We start from the raw sequence: 18,518 nt of genomic DNA on the forward strand, positions 1-18,518 counted from the left end.
CAACAGCGAAATTTACCGCACCGAGTGTCTCCAGAAATGTCTGTTGCCCTTCCTGCGGTCCCACGGAGGTGAGACATTATTACGTGCGATCGACGTTGGATTGGTACAGAGAAAATAACGTTGTTTTTGTACCAAAAACCGCCAACCCCCCAAATTCACCAGAGATTCGTCCGGTGGAAAGATTTTGGGCCATAATGATGGCCAAAGTTCAAATATCGTCCAAGGTGTTTAAGAACGAGCTGGAGTTGAAAAAAGAATGGATGAAAGTGACCAAAAAGGTCGGCTCCACCATTGCACAAAATGTAATGAGGGGTCTTAAGGGAAAGGTGCGGGATTTCAGCGATGGAAAGGAAATTGAATAAAGTAATTATGCCGAAAAATAATCCATATGTATTAGTTCATTCCTTGAAAGTTTCAAGAAAATCCGACTTAAAATAAATTTTTGGCGAACACTTTTGTCTGGTGCATTTTCTTCGAGTACAGGCCTTATTAGCTCAAATGAGTGACCAAAGCAGAATTGTCAATATCACCGTGTTTTGTCGAGATTTTTCAGCACTGGTCATAAGACATAAAGGTTAATGCAAGATGGTGCAATTTCAAGCAAAAAAGTACCTAGTAGAAACACTTTTCATGAGTTTTATTTTTTTTATATAAGAATTGTGAGGTTTGGACCGTATCCCACCGGAATCACCCAACCCTTTTGGAGAGCAGGCACAACCTACCTATTCAACTGCACTGCGACGAAAAAGGACGCACGAGATGCTTGCTGATTGAAGCGTCGTTGGGTGGTCAGATTAAAGAGGATGAATAGATTCATCCTGTTCATCCAGTTGACAGCTCGTCGAGGGGATCATCAATGGATATTGCACTATGACTGAATGGTAATCCATTCAGTCAATTGTGCACCTCATATCCCACTCCTTCTCTCAAGAAAAACGAGAAAAAAAAAATCGCTAGTGCTCAAAGCTTTAGGGTGCTTGTTTTTCTTTAAATAATATCAGTCCATTTCAACAGCCTATATTGTCTGTGATGTTGACCCCATGATACCTGCACAAAGTTCATTTTTTCTTTAATATCTGATACACCGCAACTTCTTCAGCCAACTGGATTCATAGCGTCTTAGTAAAAGTCCAAAAAAAAATGGAAATCTAACTGCGGATGACAAGTGGCAAACCATAATGCTACCATAGAGGTAACTATAAGACCAGAAGGTCCCGAAGAAACGTGCTCAACTTTTTTTTTATCTGAACTTTTGGAAATGATTTCTAGTAATCAAACATCAAGATTTCTGAGAATTTTGCATTCTTGTCAGTTTTTATAACTTGCTTTCTAATCTTCATTGCCTTAAATTCAAACTCTCCTCAACATTCACGCATGCTATTGCAGAAGTGCCAAATCTGTTTTTGAAATATAATACATCCAAAGAAGTGAAGTATATCTTTCATTAAAACGATATTTGAATAAATCTGTACACTGGAGTAGTTACTGCTACCGGATGGCTGTAAATTTATTCAGAGAAATTCCAATCGATTTATTGCAATAAATTCTCTTATTCCCTCGTCTTAACAAATATAAAGTTAAAACAGAATCTGTGGATAAAATGTGGGTCTTTTTTTGCAATAAAACTGCTTTATAGGAATAACTCAATCAAAAAGAAAATATTGATGACTTTAGCATTTGCTGCACATATATTGACAAATACTGTAGCCACAAGTCAGCAAAAGCTTCTTGAGATTCTTGTTCTTCTTCTTATTCGCATTTCAAGCTAATTGCTTAGCGCATATTAGCTTACTGCGTGCTCTCAACTTAGTGTTCTAAATGCACTTCCACATTTATTAATTGAGAGCATTCGATGCCAATATCAATGCATGAATTTATATATTGTATGGCAAGCACAATGATACTCTATGCCCAGCACAAACGAAGTGACAGACGACTAACTGGCGAAGAAATCCATTAAAATAATGTGGTTCACTGGAATAGAATTTTCTTGAAAGCTTGTGCCATCATCCACCAGATGGGTTAGTTTTTTTGTTTTGATTTGAACAAAGTTGATTTTGTGTACAATGATTTTTTGACAGTGTGCAAAGAGTGTATCATTTTGTCATTTTTTTATGCATTTTAGTTTTGAGTAGAGTGAAAGAGATATAACCAAAACATTCTAATACATTTGGTGAACATGCTAGTACAATCCAGTAGTAGTGTTGCCATGTGGTACAATCTAGTAGTAGTGGTGTTGCCATGTGGTACACTGAAAAATTGAAATAGCAGGTTAGTCACCAAAGTTTTCGAGCCGCTCCGTCTGTCACTTCGTTTGTGATGCCCAGGGAAGTCGAGTAAATTTCCGACCCGAAATATTCCCTCGACCGGAAAGGGAATCGAAACCGCCGCATCCGGCTTAGCTTCAAGAGATCTGATCAATGAATTTCATGTCCCGTATGAATCTATTCGGTATTCTGATCCAATATTCTGGATCTCAGTAAATGTACAATGATCGAATCCTCAACTTTCTGATCCTTTTAATCGATTCATTCTTCTCTTCAGAATCGGTGTCTCACTTCTAACTACGTTCAACTGTCAGAAAGGGCAATCAATTAAATTATAATTTTCTAGCTATCATCACGAATCACCTTTTTACCTTCTAGTAATCCTCAAACTAAGGCACTCATGATCGAGTGACTCAACATACTCAGATACGTCTCTTCGAGATTCTCCCGAGTCATTCTATCATCGACAACCTATTCCTGAGCGAATTTATTCCTGAAGATCTGCCCTTTCGAGTGGGTGACCCACAACACTCAGGAAAGTCTCACGACATGCCTTTCCTGAGCGGGTGTCCCGTCACGCTCAATAACTTGGCGATTCCCAAGATCCGCCTTCTTTGAGTGGGTGTTCTGAAACACTCAGGCAATCATCACGACTTGCCTTTTCTGAGCATGTGTCCCGCCATGCTCAATAACCTGGAGATCCTCAAGATCCGCCTTCTTCGAGTGGGTGTTCCGCCACACTCAGGCAATCCTCACGACTTGCCTTTTCTGAGCGGGTGTCCCGCCACGCTAAATAACCTGGTGATCCACAAGATCTTCCTTCTTCGAGTGGGTGTTCCGGTAGAACGTATATTCAAAAAAATCCTTTACTACTTCCGGAAGTAGCTTTCCAACGGGCGTTCCAACTTGTGGAAAAACAAATCCACAGACCTTCTTACGAGCGTCCCACTTCGTCACTAAAGGTTTGCAGTAATCTTTCCACCGGGCGTCCCACACCATGGCAAAGATAGTCTTCTAGTGGACATCTGACACCACTGTTCACCAACGAGCGTCCCACTTCGTGGCATACTTATCTTCCTTCAGGCGTCACACTTCGCGGAAGATTTTTCATCGTTGTCGTCCAATCACTGAATAATCATTCCACCGGGCGTCCCACACCGTGGCAATGATTACGCCCGTCTTGAACCACTTTTTCCACGGGCGTCCCACACCGTGGCAATGATTACGCCCGTCTTGAACCACTTTTTCCACGGGCGTCCCACCACAGGTTTGATACCTGTTATGATTGCAGCAAAAATGATTATATTAAGACAACACGGCAATCATACTACACTGCAGGAAACTATTATCACTTTTGAAAGGCAACGTAACGAAAAAAAAAAAACAAACGCGTCAAAGCAAAACAAAATGTCTTCTCAGGAAAATTGACAATGCACACTTTTTTTTTTGTTGATATCATTCCATTCCACTCGCGGTTCGCGGTTCGCGCTTCACACTTTCTCATAGACCAGACGAAAATTTTAATATATACAATGTATACAATACAAATATACACGTGGGACTTTACGACTAGCCTTTCTTTTAAATAACACTTCAATTTCCACTTCTTAGCCCTCTCAAACCGTTGGGTGATTCTAATGGAAATGGTTCAATTTATTTTAGCACTGAATAGTAGCTAAAACCTGGCAGGATCGCCAATGTGAGGTTTGGACCGTATCCAAAAAGGACGCACGAGATGCTTGCTGATTGAAGCGTCGTTGGGTGGTCAGATTAAAGAGGATGAATAGATTCATCCTGTTCATCCAGTTGACAGCTCGTCGAGGGGATCATCAATGGATATTGCACTATGACTGAATGGTAATCCATTCAGTCAATTGTGCACCTCACAAGAATGAATAAGAATACTACAATAATTGAATGTGATTTTTTAGATCATAACAAATCAAAATGATCCCTGGGGACGCCAAAAAGAACAGCTGGGAGGATTTCCTCGAGCTCCAACCAAACGACCTCAGAACTGTGGAGCCGAGTGAACGCTCTGAGTGGCAAGAGAAAGACCAGAGGGCTAACACTTCGGCTATCAGGGGGGATAACACTTGACCCATTCATCATTGCCAACAAGTTGGTCGATCATTTGGAGTTCTTATCATCCATCGACCACTAACAAGAGGACTTCATTCGCCGGAACAACATCTCCACTCAAAGTCTCGATAACATTTCAATCCCGGAGGACGCTGTCCCTCTTTCCATCAACGCTCCGTTCCATCAACGCTCCGTTCCATCATGAGGAGCTCATGGTCAACAACAACAACTTGCAGCATGGTGTCTACCTAAAAGGTCACATTATCCACTTTTTGAAAAAAAAAATCTTCGCAACAGATTCTTCTAGGTGCCAGGGTACCACAAGGTTCCTTCATAGCAGTCACTCTTTTCTTGGTTGCTATAAACGGCTTCTTCGGTGCTCTTCCAAAAGGGATTTATGTGCTCGTTTACAGGGATGACAAAGCACTGCAAAGAAAGCAACGAACCTACGAACAGCCATCAAATGCGCTTGTATACCGATACCTTTCAGGAAAACGGTCTCACTACTTGGAGTAATCTTGGATCGACACATGAGTTTCGTCCTACATTTTAATGACGTAAGAAAGAGTTGCCAAACTCGGCTGAACCTACTCCGGACAATGTCTTAGCCGCACCAGAGCAACAACCACGAAGGCCTGCCTAAGGTGGCCAAAGTGGTCGTTCATAGCAGGCTCTTTTATGGGGTTGAGATCACATGTGTTGCTAAAGACTTGTTATCCTCCAGGCTGACACCCATCTATAACCAAACCGTCAAAATAGTGGCTGGTCTCCTGCCCTCGACACCGGCCGACGCCGCCTGTGTTGAGCTGGGAACCCTCTGCTATATGATGCAAGGCCATTAGCTACATGGAGAAAACGGCTGGGACTAACCAGGTCGTTCTTCGCAAGGAGCATTCTCGGGAACCTAACCCATGAGTAGCTCCCCCCCGGTGGCCGAGGTACACTGGAATGCAGCCAGAGAATGGGACGCCCCTAGCATCCGAATTGACTCATCGATAGCCAGGTCGCCACGCACACATTGCGGAACTGCCGAACGGGAGGCTACGAAATCTACACCACTGCTACACTGATGGTTCTATTAGAACCGGGTTTGGCGTCTCGGACCTCGGTAGTTGTATCTTCTATCGGCTACCATACCAGTGCTCGGTTTTCTCGGTTGAAGCTGCGGTAATCCACCAAGCGTTCACCACTCTATCCGATAAACCACTATGTATCTTAACTGACTCCGCCAGCGTTCTCGCAGCATTGAAATCACCGGTAACATGTCATTCGTGGATGCAAGAGATTCAAATATTAGCCCCACCGAATGCCATCTTTCTCTAGATCCTTGGTCACTGTGGGATCAGGGGAATCATCGAAGCGGATCACCTCGCTGCCACCGGCGAGCAATCCTCTTATCCAGTGATTCCTCGTGGAAGTGCAGAGGACTCTTCGGCTTCCATCAAAGCGAGTGTCACGTCAACACATTCCTACCCTTTCCTTTCTTGAATAGAAAGTTCAATGCATTTAGAAACTACCTCATAACGATGTTAAAAAACCGAGTCAAGACCTAGTGTTAACGCCAGAATGATTATTAAAAAAAAACCAAAAATAAAGGCTTTAAATCGCGAAAAAGGCCTCAAAACACCAACAAGGCCTCACAATCGCTAAACAAGATTAAAACAACATAGAATTGCATCATAAACGCTAAATTGGTCTACAAATCTTATCAACAGTCTGAAAATGACAACTCCTATAATAACCATGACACGTTAAAATGGCCCTAAAATACCTAAAAATGGTCCAAAATTTGGACTCCAAATAAGTCAAAATGGCCTAGACTTTCCAAACTGGCTGTATAATGCCAAAATGGCTTTTAAATTGGTTACCCCTGCATAATTTTAAAATCAGATTTATTCTACATGCTAGTTAAAAAAAACCTATGATCAACAATTTGAATTTCACCTGAGGGTAGCCTGTGACCCACTGATAGGTCGCGACCCATAGATTGAGAAACGCTGCTCTAATGCCTTTGGCAACAAAGTGATTCTTAATTTCGTCAGCCAATTCGGAGAGATTCTGAAGTTTTCAACATGATCCAGACATTATTTGCAAATTTCTACACACTCGCACAACTCGACAGTCAAAATGGTTTGAACTGCTTTAAAACATCTTTCTTCTGGATATTTGTGAACCTAAATTTTCTTAAACTGATTGTTTATACCGGTAAACGGAAATGCAACATGCGTGAGCCGTAATCACTATATTTTTTTCACATTTCATAAGGGAAGCGTAAAGGAGAAAGATATATCGCAACAAATTCTCTCTATCATACCTGTTTTCTAAGACATGGAGTGAAAGTTGTTCCACGAACGACCCAATGAGACAGCTTATAGAAGTTACATTCAAATTCAAATCCCTCCCAACAAACAATTTTAGCTGCAGCTCAGCTTGTACAGCCAAAAACTAGCTGCATAAGGCAAATTTTGGCTGTATAAGCTAGTCTGCAGCTAAAATTGTTAGTTGGGCTGTTCATACTAAATAATACTAAAAGTTATAAACTTCATGTTAACATGCATTAATTATACTAAAAAGTTTGAATAATTGACAACACACCTAATTCATTTTTGTACCATGTTTGGACCTAGTTGTTTCCTGCGTTTTGCATTTTGAACCAAATCTGAAAGTGGTCACTTCCCTAGGGATTCGCGGGCAAATGTCTGGATGTGGCCAGCGTGATCCTGGATATTCTCAATAACTACCATTGAACTAGTGGTTGAATTTTAATGGGATTCAAGGCATCACATTATGATTTACGGTGCAGTCCTCATAAAATACTGATGCTATACTGAAATAATGAAAATTTAGGCTATAGGACACGAAATTAGTTTTTCTACATAGACGATTTGCTATGATTATAAGTAACAAAGTAACCAAAAGGCTATTTGAGGCTTAACCAGCTTGCTTAAAGGTGGTCTATAGGATTCTAAGCAGCCTTTAAGAACATAAAAGTTTCAGCACCATAATTGAAGAGAATTCTAAGCAGCTTCTGGCGGAACTTAAACGACACTTTTAGAAAATACGTTAAAAAAGGTTTTTGTCCTCTACACCTATTTGCCGACTGGCATTGATCACCCCAGGCCTTTTGGGGTGAGTAGTAATTACGCTTAGGTCAGGTATACTACTATTATTATACTATTATTTCTCTACCCGTACTTGAAAGTTTTGAATACATTATTATACCTAATAACACCTTCTACTAACTTGACTAGATGCGAAAGGTACCTAGATGACTGGTTTAATCATATAAATAGCTGTATTTGATTTCATTACCATCATTCTAAGCTAGGCTTCTTTTTCGTATGGCAGTGATTGTTTCAGTCTTTCTTATAAATATTGATTGGTATATTTGTTACATTTTCATAACTGCTATTCTGAATTTTCTATTAATTTTTTGTAAAACAAATGAAAAGTTTTCAGAAAAATCTCATATTATTATACATTCCGTTACTTTTGACATATTTCAAGCATTTACCTTGTTGTTCAGCTATGAAATTATGTGGTGATAAATCGGATAACTTTTCCAAATATCTATAAACTCTTGAGTTTGCAACTCCATTAAAAGCATGACACAACGGTCAGCTTGACGCCATTGTTTTAATTTTAAGGATTCCACATTTCCATCGGTCAGGATACTGACCATTTCTGAAGTCAAGTTTTGTATACCTGGGAAATTGTTTAGATTCTTTATCAAACTCTAACATTATTGGTCTACAATATCTTATACACTGTGGTGTTAAATTATACCAAAATATTTGTTTTTGATCGTTACGGAAAAATAGTTGAATTGGAGTTGTTGTTACCGAAAAAAAACATCGGAATTGTCTTGCTGATTTGCAGATGAGAACGTTTGATGATATTGTGAGTATCCAGTTGAGCCGTCTGAAAGCGCTGAACGTCGCCAGGTTAACGTAGGAGTACCTACTTTTGTAGTAAGACCACTGCATTTTGAGCTGAGGTGGAAGTTTCTCAATAAGCTCATGAAGCAATGTCGGATTCCACAGATGATCTACGAGGTTGGCGATGGACATGTGATCCACAACATTCTGTACTGCTAGACCGAACGTGATCTGGGACTGCAGGTTGTCGGACTTCGGCGGAGGAACTGCGCGTAACTTTTGGAGAAGAGAGTGAATCAAGACTTCAGGACGGCCGTACAACCTCCGTAATATATCGATAACGAAGGGTACCGACTGTGGCATCAGCAACCTGCTTCTCACTGCTTCTAAAGCATTTCCCTTCAAACAGCGTTGTAGTCGCGCCAGATTCTCCGAATCACTAAACCCACATGTCTCTGTAGAGTTACAGAACGAACTGTAGAAGAGCGACCAATCCTGGGGGTCGCCCGAAAAGTTTGGAAGCTCTCTCGGTATCACTTGTCTTGCAGCTAGTTGTTCACTGGAGGGCCCACGAAGCACCGGCACAGTTGACTGTTGGAACTGTTGCGTGAACTGCTGTTGTTGTTGTTGATATGGACCAACTGGAGGAATACCGGAGTATGCTGAACTCGAAACTGGTTGTGAAGCCGTCGTCTCGGGCTGAACTGGTGTAACAATGGTGGCAGGTGGCACCGAAATGTTAGAAGCTACCGGCACACCGCTGTTGTTGATGACCCCCAACGAAGCTGCAGCTGGAAATTGTAGTCGTGTTCCACCCACACCAGTGCTGGTGAGATTAGCGTTGATCCAGGTTGGACTGCAACCGGAACTCAGCACTGGTTGATCAACAGCCGGCGCTGCCGAACTTGGATTTTGAAATGAATACGGATATGTTCCGGCGAAACGAGATGCTGCAGACATCGCAGGAGCGCTCGATATACTTGTTGATACCAAAGGACTCGCATTTCCACTTTGAAAGCAGTTCCCAGTTGAGTTGGCAGCTACCGTCGTGTTGTTCACAGCAGACACACCGTCAGCCGAGTATGTAATTCCATACGATGGAACTCCGACCAAAGACGAGCTGGTGACGTTGTGTTCAGGAACACTTACATTGTGTGATCGACCCAACGCTGATAGTGGTACGGAACTGTTGCCGGGGACGATTGGATATATGTTACTAGCAGCCTGCGGAAGACTACTGACAACTCCTTCACTCAAAGACATTCTCGGCGCACTGCTTGTTACCAGACTGCCAACGAACTTTGGCCCCAGGCCGATGGAAGTGGAATTCGCCTTGTCACCGCCTGCAGGTGCACTACTGTCGACAATCGGAACGTTACTGATTACGATTGGCACTGTGCCTTTGGCGACTGTTTCCAGAGGCGGAACATGAGACGATTTGGGGGGGAAATTAATAACCGACGGAGGAGCACTTCTGTAGACTTTCGGTGGAGCCAAGTTTTGGGCCATCACGTTTAAAGTATCAATTCTGAACGGGGAATCCCATCTGAGAAACCGCGATGTACTTACCGGCGGTTGTTGGATTGCTATTTCAGTGAGAGATACGAAATTACCGGTTGATAAGGCTACAGGGAAAACGTCTGTCCCACAGCCTGTTCTTCCGAAATCCTCTACAGAATTCGGTGTGGAAGTTGATGCTGGACCAGTAGCTACTATTGCAGGAATGTTATCTGCATTCATCGGGATGAACTTTGAAGATTTTATGGTTGACTCTGCGATAGGAATAGATGCTGGAATCGCCGACTGTTGAGCTGCTTCTGAAGTTACGATCGATGGCGACATGCTGCTGGGTGGTGCTACTGTCACTTGTTGTGCTGCACCCACTTCCTGCCCGGTAAGCCATGACCGTACTTTCTCGCGACTGGCTCGACTGCTCAGCCTGGATCTCCTACTGGCACTATCCTCTGCATTGTCCGCTTCTGCCAGGAGCAAAGCATACTTTTGCTTCAGAAAGTTTTCCTCTTCCTCAGCGATTCTCATCCTCGCAGCTGCCTGAGCTGCTTCTTCTTCCAGGATCCTTCTTGTCCGCATGGATTTCTGCTCTTCTAGCATTCTCAGATTGAGATCTACCCTAGATGAGCGTTTGCTTGACATCGAACGACCAGTTGACACTTGGGACTGCAACACAGAATCCTCCTCACGGCACTGGTTGCATCTCCAACTGCGATTAACTTCGGCTATGGAGTCTGTCACTCCCGCGCATCCAAAATGCATCCATATCATACAGGTATCACAACCGACGAGATTGTCTGCCGTATCTGGTCGATCGCATTTGACGCAATGTTTGCCTTCCATCTTTCGTTCGATCGACTTGATCCAAAAAGAAATCCTTTGAAGTTTGTTTCGGATTGGGAGAGAAACGCGTCCCGATAGCAGGTTGTACCCAGCTTCAAAGCTGTAATATATTAAATACGTAAATTATAATGTTGATCGAGTTCAAATAAATTCATCTTACGATTTCGTGTTCTCCTCTAATCTAACCCGAAACTATCTTCCAAATTTGGAAATTATTTAATTCCTTACTTGTAACAAGCTGTGATAATAGTTTAAATATATAGTTTAGCATTTTAAATTCACATTATATCGTATGTACTTACTATTAAGTTTCTAATTTTAGGCAAAACGTCACCCAGTGCAAAGCTGAAGTAATTGCCACCTATATCAAATTTAGAATAAGTATTTTTTATAGAAAGTAAGATGAACAATAATTTACCTAGTCACTTTGCATTTACTAGATCATAATTTTATCTAATTAGCCTGATTAGAAAATAATTAAGCGTTACTTTTAAGAATTTAACTTTAATTTTCCTTGTTTTTATTCGTTGTTTCACGTTTGTGTTTCTTCTGTGTCAACGATTTTTATGCTGCCTGTGACGTTTGAGAGCCACGTCACCCGTTGTACTCTCCCTGACGTTTTCGCTGACAGGTCTTGGGTGATATGGAACTCACTCAGCTACCAAACGAGACTGCCCTGTGGCCAACTACTCAGAAGCACTAAGTCTAAGTATTCAAGATTATTGTCATTTAGGTATCGTTGAATTTCTGAGTTTACCATTTTAAAAATTCTTTCCGTTGTATGCTGCATAAGCGATTGTAATTTAACCTATAAAAAGGAAAATCAAAACCTTTATTATTAGTTTATTCAATATCAATGCATCAACTCACTTGTATTTTTTGTTGACGTTTCTTCAATGCACTCTACCGGAGGAGAGCAGATCGTTTTCATAGTTTGTATCACTTTATAAATAGGAAACCTCGCGTGTCTGTGTCTGTTCGTACACATATTTACAGTACACAGTCTAGAAAATACTCAAATGCTTCTTCAGCTGACATCATTTCTCGAGAATCTTTAAAAGTAACAAACATTTTGGCAGCATTGTCACTGTTCTTCAAAATGTGACCAATCACTTTAACAAGACTGGTTTCACGACGATTGTACGCAGTTCTTCTTGCTACCAAAAGCGCTTTATCTATCGAATCCATTTTTGGATCGATCTATTCATCGTTTATTTTCTGCCTTTTACTACGCTCGCTTGATACATCGAATTGTTTTGATAACCGTCCACGTCCCGATGAAATTGAAGGTTCTGGTTCTATGTTAAACTGTGCGTCAAGAAAATCCTTATTAACAAATTCAAAACGCTTATTGTGTCTGTTATCCTTTTCCCATAGATGTCGGAATTATAAGTCAATATTTTTTTTATTTTTTCAAAAGCTGCAGTTGTTTGTTTTTATTCACTCGGAAGTTTTTGCAGATGTACAGAAATGCCTTTTCAATTCTTTGAGTTTGCTGCCCTGGGGCTCTCAAAATACTAATAACTTTTCGGTTCTCCATATTATCTTTAAATAATCACTTCTCACACTTATATGCTTCATATTAATCACTTCAAGCCTTATATGCATGTAGGTACATACGGTGAATTTCTATCGATACCTAGGACGTGTGGAATAGTATTTCACTGTATGAATCATAATACCAATTCTGTTTTTAGAACATAACAACACAGATTCTACCTATCTCGATATCGACCGAGTTGAAAGAATAATGTTGTTTTTGGTACAGGGAGCTAAATTACTAACATGCGCCGGGAAAGCGCTCTATTATATCTGATCTTTTCAACTGTGGCACAACATCATTGTTTGTCAACTTGGACGTAAATTTAAGTAAATAATAGGTTTGTTCCCTCACATGCTTAAACGCTTCCGCTGTATGTTGTAGTAAAATAAAAATCAAATGCAAGATGTTAAAAACATGCATTTTGCCCATTTTGGACTTACTAATCTTAGTTTTCCCAGGCTTTTTTACAGTATCTTACAGCAACAGCAGAACAAAAGGTACGGGAACAGACCTTATGTTTACCCGAGTTCAAGCTGCCGAATATTTGATTTAACACTAATTATAATTTTTAAGTCAAATATATTCAATCTAGTCACAAGTGATATGATTTCACATACGCTGGAAATGACTTTCTATCTAGAAGAGTTTTAAAATTGTGGTGGTAAACACACACACACAAACAGTATGTGTGCCACTCGGTCCTGCCAGAATTGAAAACCCTATTTTAGTTGCGGGATATTGATTCTTGAAAATGGCATAAACCTCTTGCAAATTACACAATACTAATCTTCGTTGTACATATTTAAACCAGAAAAACTTCCTTGATTTCGTTGAACTTCGATGAAATTCTTCAAACTTTCCTGATGATCTTCGAACTTTTTTGAAGTTCGCAGAAAGTCTCTGAGTGTGTCATTTTTTTCCCCTGGATTTCTCAGATATTTCTTAATGTTCACAGTACTATCCTAATGTTAGTAAATTTTCCCTGTGGTTCACAGACCATTCTAAAGTTTGCAAAAATTTCCTGGCGCTTAAAGAACTTTTTGCAGAGCATCATTAAAATTCACATAATGTTGATATAGTTTACAAAACTCTCTTATCTTCGTAGAACTTACCAGGAGACAATAAACTCGCCTGAAGCTCACAACGTTCCTGAATTTGGCAGAATTTTTCTGAAGTTTAAGATTGAAGCACAGCAAAGTTTGAATAATTTTCCTGAAACTTGTAGAACTTCCCTGAAGCTCAATGAGCTTCTCTGTAAGTTGCTCTGATTCTTTGGAGGAGCGTCTTTAAAATTTGCAGAACTTCCTAAAATTCATTACAGTTCCCTATAGTTCGCGGAATTTCCTATAAAGTCGCTGAACCTTCCTGAAAGTTTCCTTAGACAAAATAAGGGAACTGCAAGAAGCGCTAGCAATTCTGTAGTAATTCAAGATGAGGGCTACCTAAGCTTACTGGGCAAGAGTAGCTAGCCTTGTGTGAGTTTCATTTCTATATTATGGGCATTATCGGTTAAACGATTTTCAAACAAATTTGTTATGGTAGCCAGAATTTATTTTCGATCTCGCCGTTGAGTCAAACATCTCTATTTATTTTTAAAAATCCAAGCAAATTTTCCACCCCTCCAGGATTGCAAACGCCACCTTTGCCACATACTGAGTACGGGACACAACAATTTCGGATACTTACTATCTCCTTCATTGAGCTCCAATAAAAATCTTTCGACGATCGTCGCTACTAAATGCTTTATTACCTTCGTGAGATTTTTTTTAAATTTTTCCAGATTTTCTACAATATACATATACAAAAAAAAACACTCGGCACAGGACGAAAATCAATGCCTACTATGATTACGTGGCTGTCTTGGATTGTCCCGCTCGTTTCTTTCTCTTTTACTCTTATGAGGGAAGTGAAATTAAGCAAGAAGTTGTTGCAGCAACAAATATTAATTAGTTTTGTGAAAAGTCGTCATAATCAATACGGATCTTAGTTGCGATTCAAAGAGAACTCTTTAATGCCATTTGGATTAGTTCAATCAACTTTTGAACCTTGCTTGACTGAATTTGTTCAATGCGTAATAGTTTAGTATTGGTAATAATCCATATACGCCTTTATAATCGGCGTTCTTCTTCTTCTTCCTCTCATTTCAAGCTTATTGCGTATGGCATATTAGCTTTTTGCGTGCTCTCAGTTTAGTGTTCTAGGAGCACTTCCACAGTTATTAATTGAGTGCTTTCGATGCCTGTACCATTTTTACATTGCTATAATTGTGTGGCAAGTACAATCATACTCTATACCCAGGGAAGTCGAGAAATTTTCCAACCCGAAAAATACCTAGACCGGACCGGGAATCGAACCCAGCCACCTCCAGCATGGTATGTGAGCATGGTCTTGCTTTGTAGCTGTGCCTTTACCGACTGAGCTGAGGGAGAACCAAACGGCGTTGAAAACTTCAAAACACTCTTTCTCACAAAACTCAAGATGAAATATTTTAAAACCATCACAAATTTGTTTGTTAGGATCAATACTAACATCCTGTGAAGAAAAAACTGAGGTACATGAATGTTGCAAAAAAGTGCCTCCAGACATAGCGTGCCTCACGGGGAAACCCAGCGATTATTTGATAATCGCTGGGTTTCCCCGTGCAGATAGCGGCTTGCATCAGCCAATACTTTCTGTTGATTGCTGCTTTCTAAATATACTTTGCACCAAACATTCAACAGAGAAAGTGCTGTCTAAAATTCTTCAAAATGTATGAGAAAGTCGCGTATATCTTTGCACTAGTCTTACTATTTTCGACAGTTCGTCAACAACTTTGCAGTTCAACACAACCGCCGTATCATATCGCAACTTATCCGGTAAGGTTGATTTCCATGCATCAGAAGTAGAATACTTTCGCATATCTTTCATTACAAGCAAACTCCGCAGAGCAATTGGTTCGAGGCGTCGGAGTACTGCCATCGGATGGGATCGCGTTTGGCCATCGTCGATTCGGAGGAAAAACACAACACCGTCGTACGGCAAGCCAAGGCGGCGGAACTTCATTCGTCCGGATATTTTGGTGGTTGGTTGGATGCCACCGATCTAGCCCGGGCGAAAAGCTTCGTCTGGCACAGCACTGGAGCGCGGGTTCAGTTTTCCCGCTGGAGAATAGGGGAACCCAGCGGAGGCAACGAACATTGTGGGGCGCTGCAGTACTGGCCATTGTTGGGCTTTGTGTGGACCTGGAATGATGTCTCGTGCAATAAGCAGCTGTATGCCATCTGTGAGAGCACCGATAGAGGGTCGTGTGTTTAAGAGTTGTAGGTGCTTGCAATGTTTTATAGCTGCATAAATAACATTGTTGCGAATGCAGCGAATGAGTGTGTCTGTTAAAATCATCATTGCAGTTGTGAGAAATTTCATATTCATTAAAATGAGTTAAATTCCTATGCCTACTTCAATTTGGAGTATTTTATTTTAACATCGAACGCTTTGGATTTCACGGCCTGCTTTACTGATAAGAGCATTTTGATTAATGTTTGTACATAAATAACGGCAAACAGCGCAAGCATTTCTCCTCACTAATTACGACATCCGACTAGTAGACAACAGTAATGATTTACTGCTCCGGTGCAAAGTCAAATCGTAGTCGGATAGGGTAGGTGGGGCACCAAGTTTTATCTCGCGTGTGGTTCCAGATTAACCACACCCACCGGTTTCATAAATAAGTGTACGAAGTCGTACTTCCATGGCATCGGTACAATACCGGTAAACGTAATATGTAGGTGGTAGGATGTTAATATAGAAATAATGTTCCATAAGTTTTGGTTAAAACCCCCCATAAACGAGCAGCAGCACATCTTGCGCTGTTTCACTCCGACGGAGCAAAGGGAAATGAGAAAGCCATGTAAGGCAAGATGTGTCCCACTGGAGATCTTACATGAAAACGGGGCTGTGATTATACGGACGTACTGTGTGTTGTTACTCGTATACCACTAATTATCTGTGGACTGGCTGAGACTAGCAAATTACGCAAATACAGAAATTCATCGGTTGTTGTAGTTTAATTTTACTGAAAACAGAGGACATTTCAAACATGTTTCGTAGTTCTAGAACGGTTCGATACACGAAACTTTATCAATGTTCTCGCAGATTGCGTACAGCTCGGTATCACACGGGGCATCATTCCAGGTCCAGTTAAAGCCTCGTTCAGGCCAATAGTACAACACCGCACAATGTTCGTCTCCTCCGCTGGGTTCACCTTCTTCCCAGTTGGTGTAGCGCAATCGCGCTCCAGTATTGTGCCAGATGAAATTTTTCGCTCGAGCCAGATCGGTGGCACCTATCCAAACGCCAAAAAATCCAGAGAACTGCTAAGCATCCCCTAATTTCAGAAAAATTACAAGAACTTTTAAGGAATTTCGAGGAATTGTGGAATATCCCTAAGTGCATTTCAGGAATGTTCCGAAAACTTCGGAAAATTGCGGAGTCTGCAGGGATGTTTTATGAATATCAGGAAAATTTTCTGGATCATTAGAACATCCCCCAGGAATCTCTTTCTTCCGGAATTATGTCCTTGTTTCTTTCGACTGTTCCGTAAGTGCTCTGGCTTCCGAATTTCTTCCAATCGACCTTAGGAAGTTTCTGCCAGCGTCTCCAGGAAGTTTCTTTTGTCTTCTCCAGGAAATTCAATTAATTCTCCCAGAAATTTCTTTCGTCTTCTTCTGGAAGTTTGACCATAAGCCAAAGGTTTTTTTTTTGTTCAACTTCTATTGGAAGGTTTTTCCGAAAATTTACTTCCGGTTTCCGAAACTTTTCTTATTTAAATTTTCGCCACAAGTTTCTCAATTCGTGTCTTGGAAGTTTCCCGGATGTTTTTCCAACTTTTCTTAGAACTTTCCTCAAACTTCATCCAGGAGAGCTTCCTTCGTCTTTCTCTGGATGTTTTTTCAGCTTCGTTCAGAAGCTAATTCAAACATTCCCGAAGTTTTCTTCCGCAATTTTCCGATCATTGTACAAAAGCTAAAATTTTGCTTTGATTAACGGCTTTCTCAGTCTTAAAAAACTGAAACGACTACGATGTAATCTGCTCGACATTTCGGCCATGGGTTGTGGCCTTTTGCAAGTGAAAATATTGTTTGTCGTTATTGTCAATAGTTTAGTCGTTGTTGTGGCTGATTTTCCATATTTTGGTTTAATTTGATGACATTTAATTTATAAACTACTTTCTCAAAGTTTTGATCACCACTTGAGGACAACGATAATTTTAAAAATTAAATTAAAAAAATTAAAGACTGTTTTAATACTGAGAAAGCCGTTAAACAAAGCAATTCTCCTCAAGTCCCAGTCGTCACCATCGTTAAAATTTTTGTTTTCAAAAACGGCAAAAATATTAAATGAATTAAATAGTAAATACCGATAAATACCGATTTTTTAATGTCTTTGATCCCGATAAGCTTTAAAACAATCTGGCAACGCTGGCGGGGCACAAAAAGTTTTTTTTGGCAACCATGACCTTACTGGCATTCGTGAAAAATGTTCATGCCATAATAGAGCTCTTCGTTGTGCAGTTTTGTTTTGTTTCATGCGCAAAAGCTCAAAATGAAGTGCAATGCAAATTTTTGCAACAATGAATCGAGGAGCGGTTTGCGTAATATATCCTTCTTCCGTTTTCCACGAAATAAATCGGAATGTCGAGTGTGGAATGTGTTTTATGCTATTACTATTAATATTACAACATTTCCCCTGCAAAAAATGCTATGATGACGTCGTTGTTTGGCTACACAGAGAAAAAAAACCCTCAATTTAAGTTCTTTTTACTTAATTTTGGATAATTTTGAGTTTTGCATCCCACTCTCACTCTTTGTTGTCGTCAAAAATGGAACGAGAGATTCGATTTTCTCATGACTATAGTTCCATAAGCTACTAGTGAGTTTATGAGATATTCTCAAATTTGAGTCAATTGAACTTAATGTTGGGTAGAAAATACTCACGAGTAAGTGATTATTTTTGTCGTAGTTAAATCACAGACAAACAGACGTAACTCTTTGAAAAACTTGTTCTTGAAAACATAGTATCTCAAAACATATAACCTCAGTAACGACATCTATCTGGCTTCTCGCGGAAAACAAGCTTGCTCGTTAACTCGTAAACAATATTGCATAAAATTTCTATAGAATATATAGAAACGTCAAATTGATCCGATGCCAGCGCTGCGGCGAGTAGTTCGCGGAACTGATAATATTCAAATCAACCGTTAAATGCATGAACGAAGATACACAATGAAGAGTTACGTCTGTTTGTCTGTGGTTAAATGTAAACTACTATAAGCGATTTACTGAAAATTAGCTTATTGAAAGGAACATGGGAGATGAGTGAAAAGAACTTAATTTTGGGTAATTTTTCGGTTCCGTG

General features: G+C 40.4%; 1 protein-coding gene across 1 annotated transcript; it reads left to right on the forward strand.

Annotated features, from left to right (window-relative positions):
- The first annotated feature begins 15,086 nt into the window (after positions 1–15,086).
- Positions 15,087–15,419, forward strand: LOC135703455 (C-type lectin domain family 4 member A-like). Its single transcript, XM_065224710.1, has one exon. The coding sequence runs from the start codon at positions 15,087–15,089 to the stop codon at positions 15,417–15,419; it is 333 nt and encodes a 110-aa protein (XP_065080782.1).
- Positions 15,420–18,518: the final 3,099 nt, after the last annotated feature.

The sequence above is a fragment of the Ochlerotatus camptorhynchus genome, unplaced genomic scaffold, assembly GCF_037179485.1.
Source record: "Ochlerotatus camptorhynchus isolate MF236.1 unplaced genomic scaffold, CSIRO-AGI_Acam_v1.1 ptg000021l, whole genome shotgun sequence".
NCBI lineage: Eukaryota > Metazoa > Arthropoda > Insecta > Diptera > Culicidae > Ochlerotatus > Ochlerotatus camptorhynchus.